Source organism: Nyctereutes procyonoides, unplaced genomic scaffold (genome assembly GCF_905146905.1).
Source record: "Nyctereutes procyonoides isolate TBG_1078 unplaced genomic scaffold, NYPRO_anot_genome, whole genome shotgun sequence".
Classification (NCBI taxonomy): Eukaryota; Metazoa; Chordata; class Mammalia; order Carnivora; family Canidae; genus Nyctereutes; species Nyctereutes procyonoides.
The window spans coordinates 18,896,093-18,907,567 of record NW_026575047.1 but is presented as its reverse complement, the minus strand read 5'-3'; the positions used below and the strand labels follow the sequence as shown (position 1 = coordinate 18,907,567).

Sequence of the window (11,475 nt, the reverse complement as noted above, 5' to 3'; positions counted from 1 at the left end):
GACGCCAGACGCAGGGCCCTTACGGGCTACAAGTACGTGATGACGAATGACGCTCTCTCTTTGCCGCATCTATTGCGAGGTGAGGTTGTCTCTGAGTTTTGGGGGTTTGGGGAATCTGAAGCCATCGGCTGTGGGAAAGCCAGTGGCGCGAGTTTGGCCCTCGGAGCCTTTATGCCGGTTGTTCCTCCGCGCGCCGAGCGCCCCATGGATCTGGCGGCGCTGGGATTCGAGCCGTGTGTTGGGCCTGTAGGGCCTACCCCCGCCCCTCAGCGTTGGCGTGATGGCGCCGCCTCAGTGGGGCGCCTAGGGTCGCGCTGAGCGGGAGCTCGCCCTCTGTGCGCCTGATGTCTTCTTGGAAGCTGCTCGTTCCTGGTCAGGACCCAGCGGGGGCTGCTCTCCCGCTCGGGCCCCCTCGTCCTCCCCGGGGTTTCTGCTTGCCGGCCTCCGGTGGCGGGGGAGCTCCGCGCGGGGTACTGTGGTCGCCAGCAGGCCCTGCGCCCGCCTCGTAACGCCACGCGTTTGTGTTTCAGAATGAAGACCATTCTCAGCAATCAGACTGTCGACATTCCAGAAAATGGTAAGAGACCTGATGTTGTGTTCTTACGTCTTTACTGCCTGCTTTGTGCCTTGTTCCGAGGCCTCACTGGTATGCTCTCTCCCAGTCGACATCACCCTGAAGGGACGCACTGTGATCGTGAAGGGCCCCAGAGGAACCCTGCGAAGGGACTTCAATCACATCAACGTAGAACTCAGTCTTCTCGGAAAGAAGAAGAAGAGGGTGAGATACGGGTTTTTTGTTTTTGTTTGTTTCCTAGCACATCCGTTGCTTGTTTGGGAGGTAGGGATTGATTAGCTCCGAATTTGGTCGCTCTAAGAATTAAAGAATTGAGGTTCAGTGTCTCAGCTTAAAAATTTTGGTGTCCACAAAAGTGTGGCTAGTCTCGGCGTTAACTGCCTTCGTGAAGTGGAGAAAGGAAATAGTGAATAGGTTATAAAGCTCGATGTTTGTACGAGTCGTCGTTTGTGTCGAGGTCTTTTTTTTTTTTTTTTTTAAGTTGTGAAATTCTTTTATTAGTTTCTAATTTATAGGCCTCATCAGTGCCCCTGGTGGTACTATTGAGACCATTTTACCTAGTTTAGAACTAAATGGAGATTTTTCCATTGCAGTCACTTTCTACAGAAGTTGGTAAGACATTTCACTTAGCATGGTCATAAATTACAAAGTGTCCTGTATGCTTTCTGCCACACTTCAAAGCAGCTTAGAGAAATGACTTCCCTTTCATAGCAGAAGTTTTAGGATCAAATAGGGTCTTTAAATGCTCAAAATCCACATAGCAGTATCTCAAATATACCAGTATTAATAAGCATTTGCCAGCTTTCCAAAGCCAAGAATTTGTAATTGTCACCCAAATACTGTTAAAATTCACAATTTGTTGTAGGTTACCACTCAATTCTCAAGAGCTGTTTGCTTTTCATCCTGTTTATCATAGATTTCAAACTGTCATCTTTCAGTATTCCCTTCATTAGGGGATGTTACTGGAATGACAGCAAACCAAGACATTTTCAGGTTACAAAGTTTACCCTACACTCCAGTCCAAAGGAGTCCTTCCTCTCATTACATTTCCCATTGTACCTCTTCAAACTGGGTTTACTCCAAGTGCTGTTATTGTTCCCTCATCACCCAACCTTGCTGAATTTCTAAGTTAAGTGACTGAACTCCAGTAGCCGTTTTTCTACTATCTAGATACAATTAACTCTTCTATGAAGTAAAATGCTATCAAATGCCTCACATTTTAGGGTACTTCAACATTTATGTGACAATGCATTCCAGTAACTGAGAAAACAAAAACATGCCATTAACAAGTTTACTTCATAGTGATAGAATACAAATTTTATATGCAACACACAGACTTTGGTATTACAGAATTTAACCTGTTTCTATAAACTATCATACGGTGTTACTCTGCTTATCTAAGAGAAAGTGTGTTGCACCAACAGACCCCTTTTTCCTATAGCATTGTTTTTACTATGTGTTTTAACTTTCTTGCCCTTAAGATGAAAAAACTTCCAAGTTCCTATCCAGGAAAAAGCCAACCCAAATTTCAGTTTAAACACTAGAAATAAGGTTCTGTGCAACTCCAAATCTTTTACCTGAATACTATAACAAGGCTACAGTGTTGACCAAAACGTGTCGAGGTCTTAATACTGTTGAAAGTTAGGCTTCTTTCCCTCCTGATTATTTCGTGGGAATCTTGGGAACCAGGCAGGTCTTGCAAGCTCTCCAGGCATGAAGTATGATGCAGCTCGAAAAATTAGTATTTCTGGGTTGACATACCTTTGTGAGATCATTGAGGGCTTTTTATATGTGGTGGTTTTAATCGGGGTGGATACTGAAAATGTAGAGTAATTCTGTGAATAAGTGAATTTTTCTTTCAGGCTTCCTTATTAACTGGAAAGCATCTCACAGAAGTTTTGTTCTGTTACAGCTCCGAGTTGACAAATGGTGGGGAAATAGAAAAGAACTGGCTACCGTTCGCACGATCTGTAGTCACGTTCAGAACATGATCAAGGGCGTGACACTGGTAAGCAGAAGGACCAGACAGCTTAGCTTGGGAGGGGAAGGAGTTCCTCGGCTGTACTTCACCTATGCAACATCAATGTCTACTGCAGAACATAGATTATTCCTGTAACTTATTGAGGTCTTTGGGAAAAGTTGATCTTAGCAGTTTAATAGGCGTTCGTTGGTCTTTGGGATTAAGTGATAAATGTTAGTGAAGACAAGATGGTCTTAGTAGTAGGCTGATGGTGTTTTTTTCACACAAAATTCACACCTTTGGAATGTGAATAGAAAACGTAGCATATAGGGTACGCTTTGCTTTTTTTGTTGTTATTGGCTTGCCTCTCACCACCAGGGCCCCTTGAGGGTATAGAAAAAGCTGGATCTGCTTTCTGTGCTCCGAGTCTACTAACAAAAAACCTATTTGATGTCACTATTCTCTATAACTCCCTCTCCCCCCAGCCTTTAAGATCATGTTGCTGTCTTTGCTGAAACGATTTTCTTTGCATTAAAACCTAGCCCATTCAGAGTGCACCCCATAATGGCACCTTTCAACTCCATTATAAGCCTATTAGGTCATGTTTCCCCTATTTACCTTGCTACCAGAATAAGTTCCTTGAGGGCCTGTCTGAATTCTTACCATCTGGCATACCGTAATAACTCAATGTTAGTCTCACGTCCAAGATGAAGGGCTTTGGGGTTCTCATTTTTAAAAGCTGACATTGGGGCAGCCCCGGTGGCACAGCGGTTTAGCGCCGCCTGCAGCCCAGGGCGTGATCCTGGAGACCCTGGATCAAGTCCCACGTCAGGCTCTCTGCATGGAGCCTGCTTCTCCCTCTGCCTGTGCCTCTGCCTCTCTCTCTGTCTCTGCATCTCTATGAATAAATAAATAAAATCTTTAAAAATAAATAAATAAAAGTTGACATTGTTTACTGCGGTCATGGGGGGGTAGTAAAGTAAATGCTGCTTTAAAGGGTTTTACAGTCTTGAAGAGTCAGAAACGTGTTTATACAATTTGGAAGATTTTGGTCAGGTGACAGTGCATTCCTATGTGAAGACTTTGATTTTTAAATTATAAGGAATGTTAGCATCCTACAAAATTTAGAGACTGGTTTTGTCTTTGAAATTGCTCAGTTTTGCAAATTGTTTACCTAACAGGGCTTCCGTTACAAGATGAGGTCGGTGTATGCTCACTTCCCCATCAACGTTGTTATTCAGGAGAATGGTTCTCTTGTTGAAATCCGAAATTTCTTAGGTGAAAAATACATTCGCAGGGTTCGAATGAGGCCAGGTATGTGCATATGGTTCAGAAATGGTTCCTTTTACTTGTGAAGACTGGTGTTTTGGGTTGGCTATAAATCCATACTTCATAATTGTCCATTTTAATTATGCTTGTAATAACTCTTGGTGCCAGTTATGGTTTTATATCCTGTTTGTACTGATTGTGATTCCTAGAGGCTTGTGCACTAGAGTAGTTTCAGGGAGTGTTAGCAGTGTTTAATTCTCTTTGCAAAATGTGAAATCCTAAAATTTGAATAGTGATGAATAACAGACTCAAATCTCAGTTCTCCTTTCAACCTTGGGCAAATCATCTACCTTTGTGCGTCATTGTAGTCCTCTAAAATTGGGAACATCTATGGTTAAATGAGTTAAAATGCACTAGCAACAGTTCTTGCTTGATAACGGTAAACACAGAAGCATTAAAAATTTTATTTTTAAGCAATCTCCACAATCGTTAGATCAAGAGTCACATGTTCCATTGACTGAGTCAGCCTGGTGCCCCAACAATTAGAAAATTTTAAAGCTTAGTGCTCTCTTTTTTTTTTCTTTTTTAAAGATTTTATTTATTTATTCATAGAGACAGAGAGAGGCAGAGACTCAGGCAGAGGGAGAAGCAGGCATCATACAGAGAGCCTGACGTGGGACTTGATACAGGGTCTCCAGGATCACGCCCTGGGCTGCAGGCAGCGCTAAACCGCTGTGCCACCGGGGCTGCCCAGCTTAGTGCTCTCTTGAAGCTTCTTGATTCCATTGGGGTGGAAAGAAGGAATTCTTAGTATCAGTTTAATGAACAAAAATAATTGCGTGGTATTAGCTGTGATCAACATAACACTTTATAACGAAGCTTTGCACAGCTAAGTTGTACTAGCTGAGTACCATCTTACACTTCTTGACTGAAGCACTGAAGGTCTGACTACTCTGGAACAAATTTGTTCAAGCAGGAACACAAACCACTTATCTTGTTGCCCAGATAAGTCAGGTCCTATAAAATTAGAATCTCAAGGAGTTTTATTTGTTGTGTGGAGTTTTAAATGGAATAAGTTGCTACTTTAAATGTTTTTAAATTGAATATACAGATTTGATTTTATGTTGACATTATGTGAATGCCTTTTTCTCTTTTTAGGTGTTGCTTGTTCGGTATCTCAAGCCCAAAAAGATGAGTTAATTCTTGAAGGAAATGACATTGAACTTGTTTCAAACTCAGGTTTGCATGTTTAGTATGCCTAATTACTGCCTACAAAGTTTTGTTTAAATCTTGTAGTTGAATAGATGGTATTTTCTGAGCTTTTTAATTTGTGGAATTAAGTAAAACTACCAAGATACATAGGTTTTTAAGTATGGCATTTAGTAAAATCCTTTTAAGATGAGTTTCGCTATAACGTAATCTACTTATTTTTTTCGCTGTTAATAGCTGCTTTGATCCAGCAAGCGACAACTGTTAAAAACAAGGATATCAGAAAATTTTTGGATGGTATCTATGTTTCTGAAAAAGGAACAGTTCAGCAGGCTGATGAATAAGCTCTGAGGTAGGTTCTTGGCAGTGTCTGTTAAGTTTCCTTACTGGTTTAGTTATAGAGGTCTTAATTTACTAAGTCTGGAACTGGAGTTGTAATGGCAGAAAGTGAGTTATATTCCGGAACACACTGAATTTGGCAGAATAAGAAAATTGCCATGCATTTTTCCTATGAACTCTCTAGTAAGTCAGAATCTTAGACAATGTTTTAGATTATTTAGGGTAGAACATGTTTCAGAGGGTATTGATGGGAATTGACAGATCTTTTCATTTCTTTTTACAGTTGTCCAGCAACAGAAACCGCAAGATGCCAGATGATTTTTCAGACTTATTTGTGATACCTTAAGAATGCAATAAAAACTACACTGATTTGGGGCTTTTTCTTTCTTTTTAAAAATATTTATTTGAGAGAGACCGAGAGCATGAGTTAGAAGCCTGATGCAAGGCTCCATCCCAGGAACCCAGGATCATGACCTAAGCCAAAGGCAGAGGCTTAACCAACTGAGCCATCCAGGCACCCCGTGGCTTTTTCTTAAACCAATAATTCTTTCTAGCTATTTGGCAGTTAAACCATTCAGAAGTAAATTGTGCCAAGAACAGTAACAAGGAATAGAACAGGAATTTTTTTCTAGTAAAACTTTATGGGAGAATTGGCTGAATTTGGTTTTTTGAAGGAATTTCAAAGGTATTTCAGGCAAGAGGAATACAGTACCAGTGACAGGCAACATTGTTCATCATTGGATGTAGAACTTTGGGGGGAGATCCTGAAGGTATCTAATTCTACAGAGGCATAAATTTGAATATTTGTGAGGGAAGTATGCTTGAGTCACCTGTCTGGATACTGGTAACTTGTGTAGAAATCAACAGTGGAACAAAGTGATAGTTAATTTGTGTTCATGATAAACAGGGCTGTTGTGTCCAAGATACTCTCTTCACTCTCTACACTACCTCAGCTTTTTACTCCCATATTCAGTCCTTGACTTTTTTTTAAGAAATTGATAACACTCAAAATCCCCCAATTCTGTGTGTCACACTTCAAATATGTGACCATACTGGACTAACTTAGCAGGGTTGCTCCCAACCTCTTTCTGCAGTTCTCCCATCTCAACTGATGGAAACTCCAGCCTTATATAAAGTTTTGAAATTTTTCATAACCTAGGAAATGAAAAACTACATTTTGCCTGGATTTGTATATTAGCTTTTTGCCTGGTTATCTGTTTTTAGCAGTAGTGAGAATGCCTTTCTCAACCTCCACTGTGTCTGATGGAGTGACTGAACTGGCCTTGCTATTCTTCAGTACCACTGTCTTAAAACCTTCAAGTTGTCTTTTTAGAAGTCCTTTCCCTTTGTTTGTTTTGAAGTCCTTTCCCTTTGGAGTGGCAATTTAACTTTCAAGTCTATTGTCAGATATTTTCAGTGAAGCCTGCCTTGATCACTCTATTGTGTTGATTCCTCAGCCCCATCCTAGCATACATATCCTTACCTCTGCTTCTCTTGCTTTTGTCCATAGCATTTATAATGTAATGTGGTTTACTTTGTTGTGTATTGGTTGCTTTTTTCCAGTTAGAATGTAACCTTTGTGAGGATGGATCTTTTCTCACTGGGATATTCAGAGTACTAGGGACAATAGTGCCTGGCGCATAGCTATTTGCAGGGTGAATGGTACCTAGGTTGCCAGGGAGATTGAAGACTCACCAATGGGACTGGAAAGAAATGTTTTGGAAGGAATTGAGGATTACATAACTGATTCTGAAGGTTGAAGAAAATTCCTAACGGCAATATTTTAGAAGGATGGAGGTGTTATAATTGAGAGTGTCAGTTGTATAGGTGGTGGAAGCAGCCGTGGGAGTAATTTCCCACAGTGAGATGGATTAACATGATGGGTGAGACTTCCTAGCATAATAATTGGAGGCTGGTTGTAGCAACAGTGTTTTTTTCACTTAAGCTGGATGTGGTAGGGGGTGCCTGGGTGTTTCATTTGGTTAAGCATCTCCTCTGCCTTAAGCTTAGGTCATGATACCAGGACCCTAGGATCTGGGATTGAGCCCCCACATCAGGTTCCTTGCTCAGCGGGGAGTCTGCTCCCTCTCCCTGGTGTTCCCTCCCCCATTTGTGCTCACTGTGTCAGATGAATAAATTTTAAAAAGTTAAAATTGGATGTGGTAAGGGAAAATCAATTTCTCCTGGGAAGAATCATCCAATATGTCTACAATGGATAATCACTTGTGTATTACATTTCACAGCTTTGAGGTTTAGATATCCATATTTTATATACCCCAAAGACAGTTATCCAGGATGCACACAGCTTGGGAAGATGGGCAGAGGCAATGTTGGGCAGAATCCAGTTATACACCAGACCCATTCACATTTTATATGGTTCTTAAAATTGATCAGATAATGTTAGTGAATATAAATAATCAGCATAAAGCAGTGTATTTGGAATAAGTTAGATTAAGAAATTAGTCCATGTACTGACCACCTCATTTTACAGAGGATCTTTAAACACTAGAGTTATATTTTCCATATGTACCAGACTTGTTAGTGAAAGATGGGGTTGTTCATTGACTGCAAATTAATAACACACCAAAATAGAACACCTGATTTTTAAGAGGATTTCCACCACCCCTGCCCCCCTCCCCCAAGTTTCAGGCTTAAATTCTAAAGGTCTTACCCTGTCAAAAAGCTGTCCATTTCAAATGACTTGGTTTTTAAATCAGTTTGGGATAGGGATGCCTGGGTTACTCTGCTGTTGTGTCTGCCTTCGGCTCAGGGCGTGATCCTGGGGTCCAATGATCAAGTCCCGTATTGGGCTCTTCTATGTGAGGAGCCTGCTTCTCCCTATGCCTGTCTGTCTCTTCGTGAATAAAATCTCAAAATCAGTTTGGGGTAAACGTGAGTATTAAGTATAATTGATCATGATTTAGATTAAATATTTACTTAAGGATTCTTGTATGGTGATGGTTTAAAAACTTGTAATTCCCTGGTGTTCTAGGACTGTAAGCACTAGTTTGGGACTTGACAATTTGGGGGAGTTTATGGCAAGGTAACATTTGAGAAAGGACACATTTTAACTTCAGCTCTAAATGTAAAGAAAGACAAAGTACTGAAGATTTAAATGATAAACAATACAAGATACTTTTTAATCAGAACACAAAGTATTTAGACACCAGAAAAGCAAAACCTTATTCTAAACTTTGTTATTCCTATGACTGAATATTCATTACTTTTTCAAGATGTTGGATGTTAGGTTGAAAAGTTGGTAATAAGTTGTTCAACTGATAACTCCTATAAGGATATTCACTGGAACTTTGGGGTCAATGAATCCATGTGGCACTAAGGGAAAAACAACCAACCAACCCAGCCAAGTGATTCTTTTAAATGACAGTCTTTCCCCATAGTTAACATTAAAACAATCAGTTGTTACTGTGGATAGCCTTAGGCTCGCGATAATGAGTTTTCAAAGAGGAAATACCAAAAATCATTCGGAAACATAAAAAGCATAATATAAAAACCGCCAAAGCTGGGAGAATGGATACAGTGGGGGCAACGAGGATAAAAAAACACAATTACTGTTTGAATTTGGCCAGCCAAAAAGTAAAATTGATTTCCCATCACTTTTGTATTTACCTGACCAATTGTATTACCTCATTATGGTATTTTTGAAACTTCCTGCTATTATCAGAATCTCCATTACCTGCAAAATTTGACTTCTGACATAGTCATTTGTGGAAAGCACAATTTATTTAATTTAGGGTAGTTTCCTATCAAGGTTTTTTGGGACAAGAACGCTTTCCTTTGACTCAAATTCCTAGAGCATGTGGACAGTGATTAGCTACTAGGTGAAATGGGTGGTTAAATGTTTACTAACCTAAAGAAAGGGTATGAATGGGTTTACATTCAGGTTTTCCTTAAAATTTAGAATACACTGAATAAATCAAGCACAGAGTTCAAAAAAGTCAAACTCCCCAGTTCATATTTACTTAATCCCAGCTTCAAAAGGTGCAGTGGAGAAAGTTTTAAGTCCTTCACACATTTACATTCTGAATTGTATCCAAAATTGCAATGTCAAGGTGCAGTTTGAGTGTCCCCATATTACACATAGTGTCAGAACAGTGGAACTCAGGAGAGAGCAAGTCTTAAAGAATAATATGGTCCTTTGAAGACTTGATAATAAAAATAAAACTTTACATCTTTTTAGAATATTTAACTTTCCTAAGTAAGTTAAGATCTTGTGTGCTGCCTCAACAATCCAAGTGCGGAAGATTGCTGTCAGTTTGTCCCAAGGAATTTGCTGTACTGTGAGGTTGAGTGCTGTCTCCTCAAGCAGTTGATGGGTCTAACTCTCCTTAATCTTAGTCCTGTGATCTTCCCATGAGATGGGTTATGGAAGTTAAGTCTTTAAAAAAAAAAAAAAAAACTCAGATCTAATGCAAGGAGAGACCTCACAAAATTCCATGTTTTCTAAGTGATTTTTATTTCTATTGAGAAAAACTAGGATCAATGTGTTTAAGAGTCTATGCTGGAAAAAAAAAAAGTGCTGGAATGGATGATAAAGGAGCACTATTTACCCTATTGTATATCTTCTAGAGGGGAAAAGCACCTTGTTAGAAGTCATAGAATAATCACTGAATATCCATTGTTAAGAGTTTTAGATTTCTGCTGTGGAGTCTAGCAAAAGTTGCACTTTTTTCTAATTAAGTTGCTATAAGTAGCTATTGGTATTTCTAGAAGGAAGCCAGAGAAGAATGATGGATAACAGCTTATTAAACTTAATGAAGCATTGTATCAGATAATCCTCCTAGCTTACTCTCTGGGTAAAGCCTTTGTCTTTAGATCTAAAAACTGTATTCAGTGATGTCAATACCTAATGGAAAATTCATTTGGACCACACAGCAGAGACCTTGATTGTCATCACCTTGGTTACCACTAGTGTTTCAAATTGTCTTCTATGTTACCAGTATTTGGGACTGGAGTGAATTTTTAGACTTTCTATCATGCAGACAGAAATAGGATCAGTTTCACTAAGAACTTTCTGTGGCCTCACTTTAATGGTATATGTTGTAAGTTCTTTGCTTTCCAAATTTTTCTTCTCTTTCGCTTATGAAGAATGGTAATCGATAAAAGTAGAACCAGGGTAGAGAAGAAGCAACAACTAAAGAATATCAGTGGTTTCTTTTGCACAAGAAATAAGCAGACCATGCACTCTGTGTTTCTTTGAGTCTCACTGCATCTAGGACTCCTGTTCTCAGAAGGGAAGCCACTGTTGCTGATCAGTTTGTTGTAAAGCTGAACTGAGGATTTAGCTTTGAATTCAGACGTGAAGAATCCAAATCTGGGTTTAGATTTTTCTTCAGTCAGTTTGAATGCATAATAGCCTTTGATTTTGACTTTATCAATTAGGTGTGCTGAAAAATATCAGAAGTGAACATTAATCACAAATGGGCTATAAAATATCTGAGTAAGAATTTAGTTTCTATTGAAATAAGCTAAATAAGCTCATTAAAGTAGCAGTAGTCACTAAAGGATTTTTGACATTCTTTTATGATTGGTAAAAGTGAAAATATGAGTAATTGAGTTTTAAAATTTTTGAAGTAAAACTTTATTTTTTAAAGAAGATTTTATTTACTTACTCATGAGAGATACAGAGAGAGAGGCAGAGATACAGGCAGAGGGAGAAGCAGGCTCCACGCAGGGAGCCTGATGCGGGACTCTATCCCAGGACTCCAGGACCACACCGTGGGCCAAAGGCAGGCGCCAAACCACTGAGCCACCAAGGGATCCCCTTGAAGTAAAACTTTGATCCATAAATAATACAAAAACACTGGGATGGTGTGGGGAGGGCACAAAAACAAATTTAAGAATTGGAGCCACCAAAGTGTAAAAGGACTTACTGTCATTGTGTTCATTTGGTTACAAGCAGAAAAAAATCTTGTCTATTTGGCCTGATTCCAGACCTCAGATGTGCTCTTGGTACTGCCCAATAACCATACTTGGTTTTCCCCTAGTCATTTACTTGTCTGATGACACACCTTTCCCTCCTTAAACATACAGCACCTTCTGTCATCTTGCTTTGAAGGGATGATCTTCCTACCTATTTTACTTAAAACCTGAAGTACTCAGGAGA

General features: G+C 39.6%; 2 protein-coding genes across 5 annotated transcripts in view; one reads left to right on the top strand and one right to left on the bottom strand.

Annotated features, from left to right (window-relative positions):
* Positions 1–60: 60 nt before the first annotated feature.
* Positions 61–5,726, top strand: RPL9 (ribosomal protein L9). 3 transcript variants are annotated; one of them, XM_055326160.1, is made up of 7 exons: positions 61–79; positions 531–577; positions 663–778; positions 2,487–2,582; positions 4,962–5,042; positions 5,250–5,364; positions 5,635–5,726. In XM_055326160.1, the coding sequence occupies exons 2-5, from the start codon at positions 532–534 to the stop codon at positions 5,001–5,003; spliced, it is 300 nt and encodes a 99-aa protein (XP_055182135.1). In that variant the 5' UTR covers positions 61–79; position 531; the 3' UTR covers positions 5,004–5,042; positions 5,250–5,364; positions 5,635–5,726. The 3 variants fall into 3 exon arrangements, with proteins under 3 accessions (XP_055182135.1, XP_055182136.1, XP_055182137.1); XM_055326161.1 differs by lacking the exon at positions 61–79 and adding an exon at positions 86–372; XM_055326162.1 differs by lacking the exons at positions 61–79; positions 4,962–5,042; positions 5,250–5,364; positions 5,635–5,726 and adding an exon at positions 3,692–4,948 and having other exon boundaries at positions 86–577.
* Positions 5,727–9,302: 3,576 nt separating this feature from the next.
* KLB (klotho beta) overlaps positions 9,303–11,475 on the bottom strand; it is a 35,260-nt gene continuing 33,087 nt past the window's right edge. Inside the window, exon 5 of one of the 2 annotated variants that reach the window (XM_055326153.1) lies at positions 9,303–10,756. In XM_055326153.1, the coding sequence (XP_055182128.1) occupies positions 10,392–10,756 (365 nt within the window). In that variant the 3' untranslated portion in view covers positions 9,303–10,391. The remainder of the gene's footprint in view (positions 10,757–11,475) is intronic. The other variant, XM_055326154.1, reaches the window with a different exon arrangement.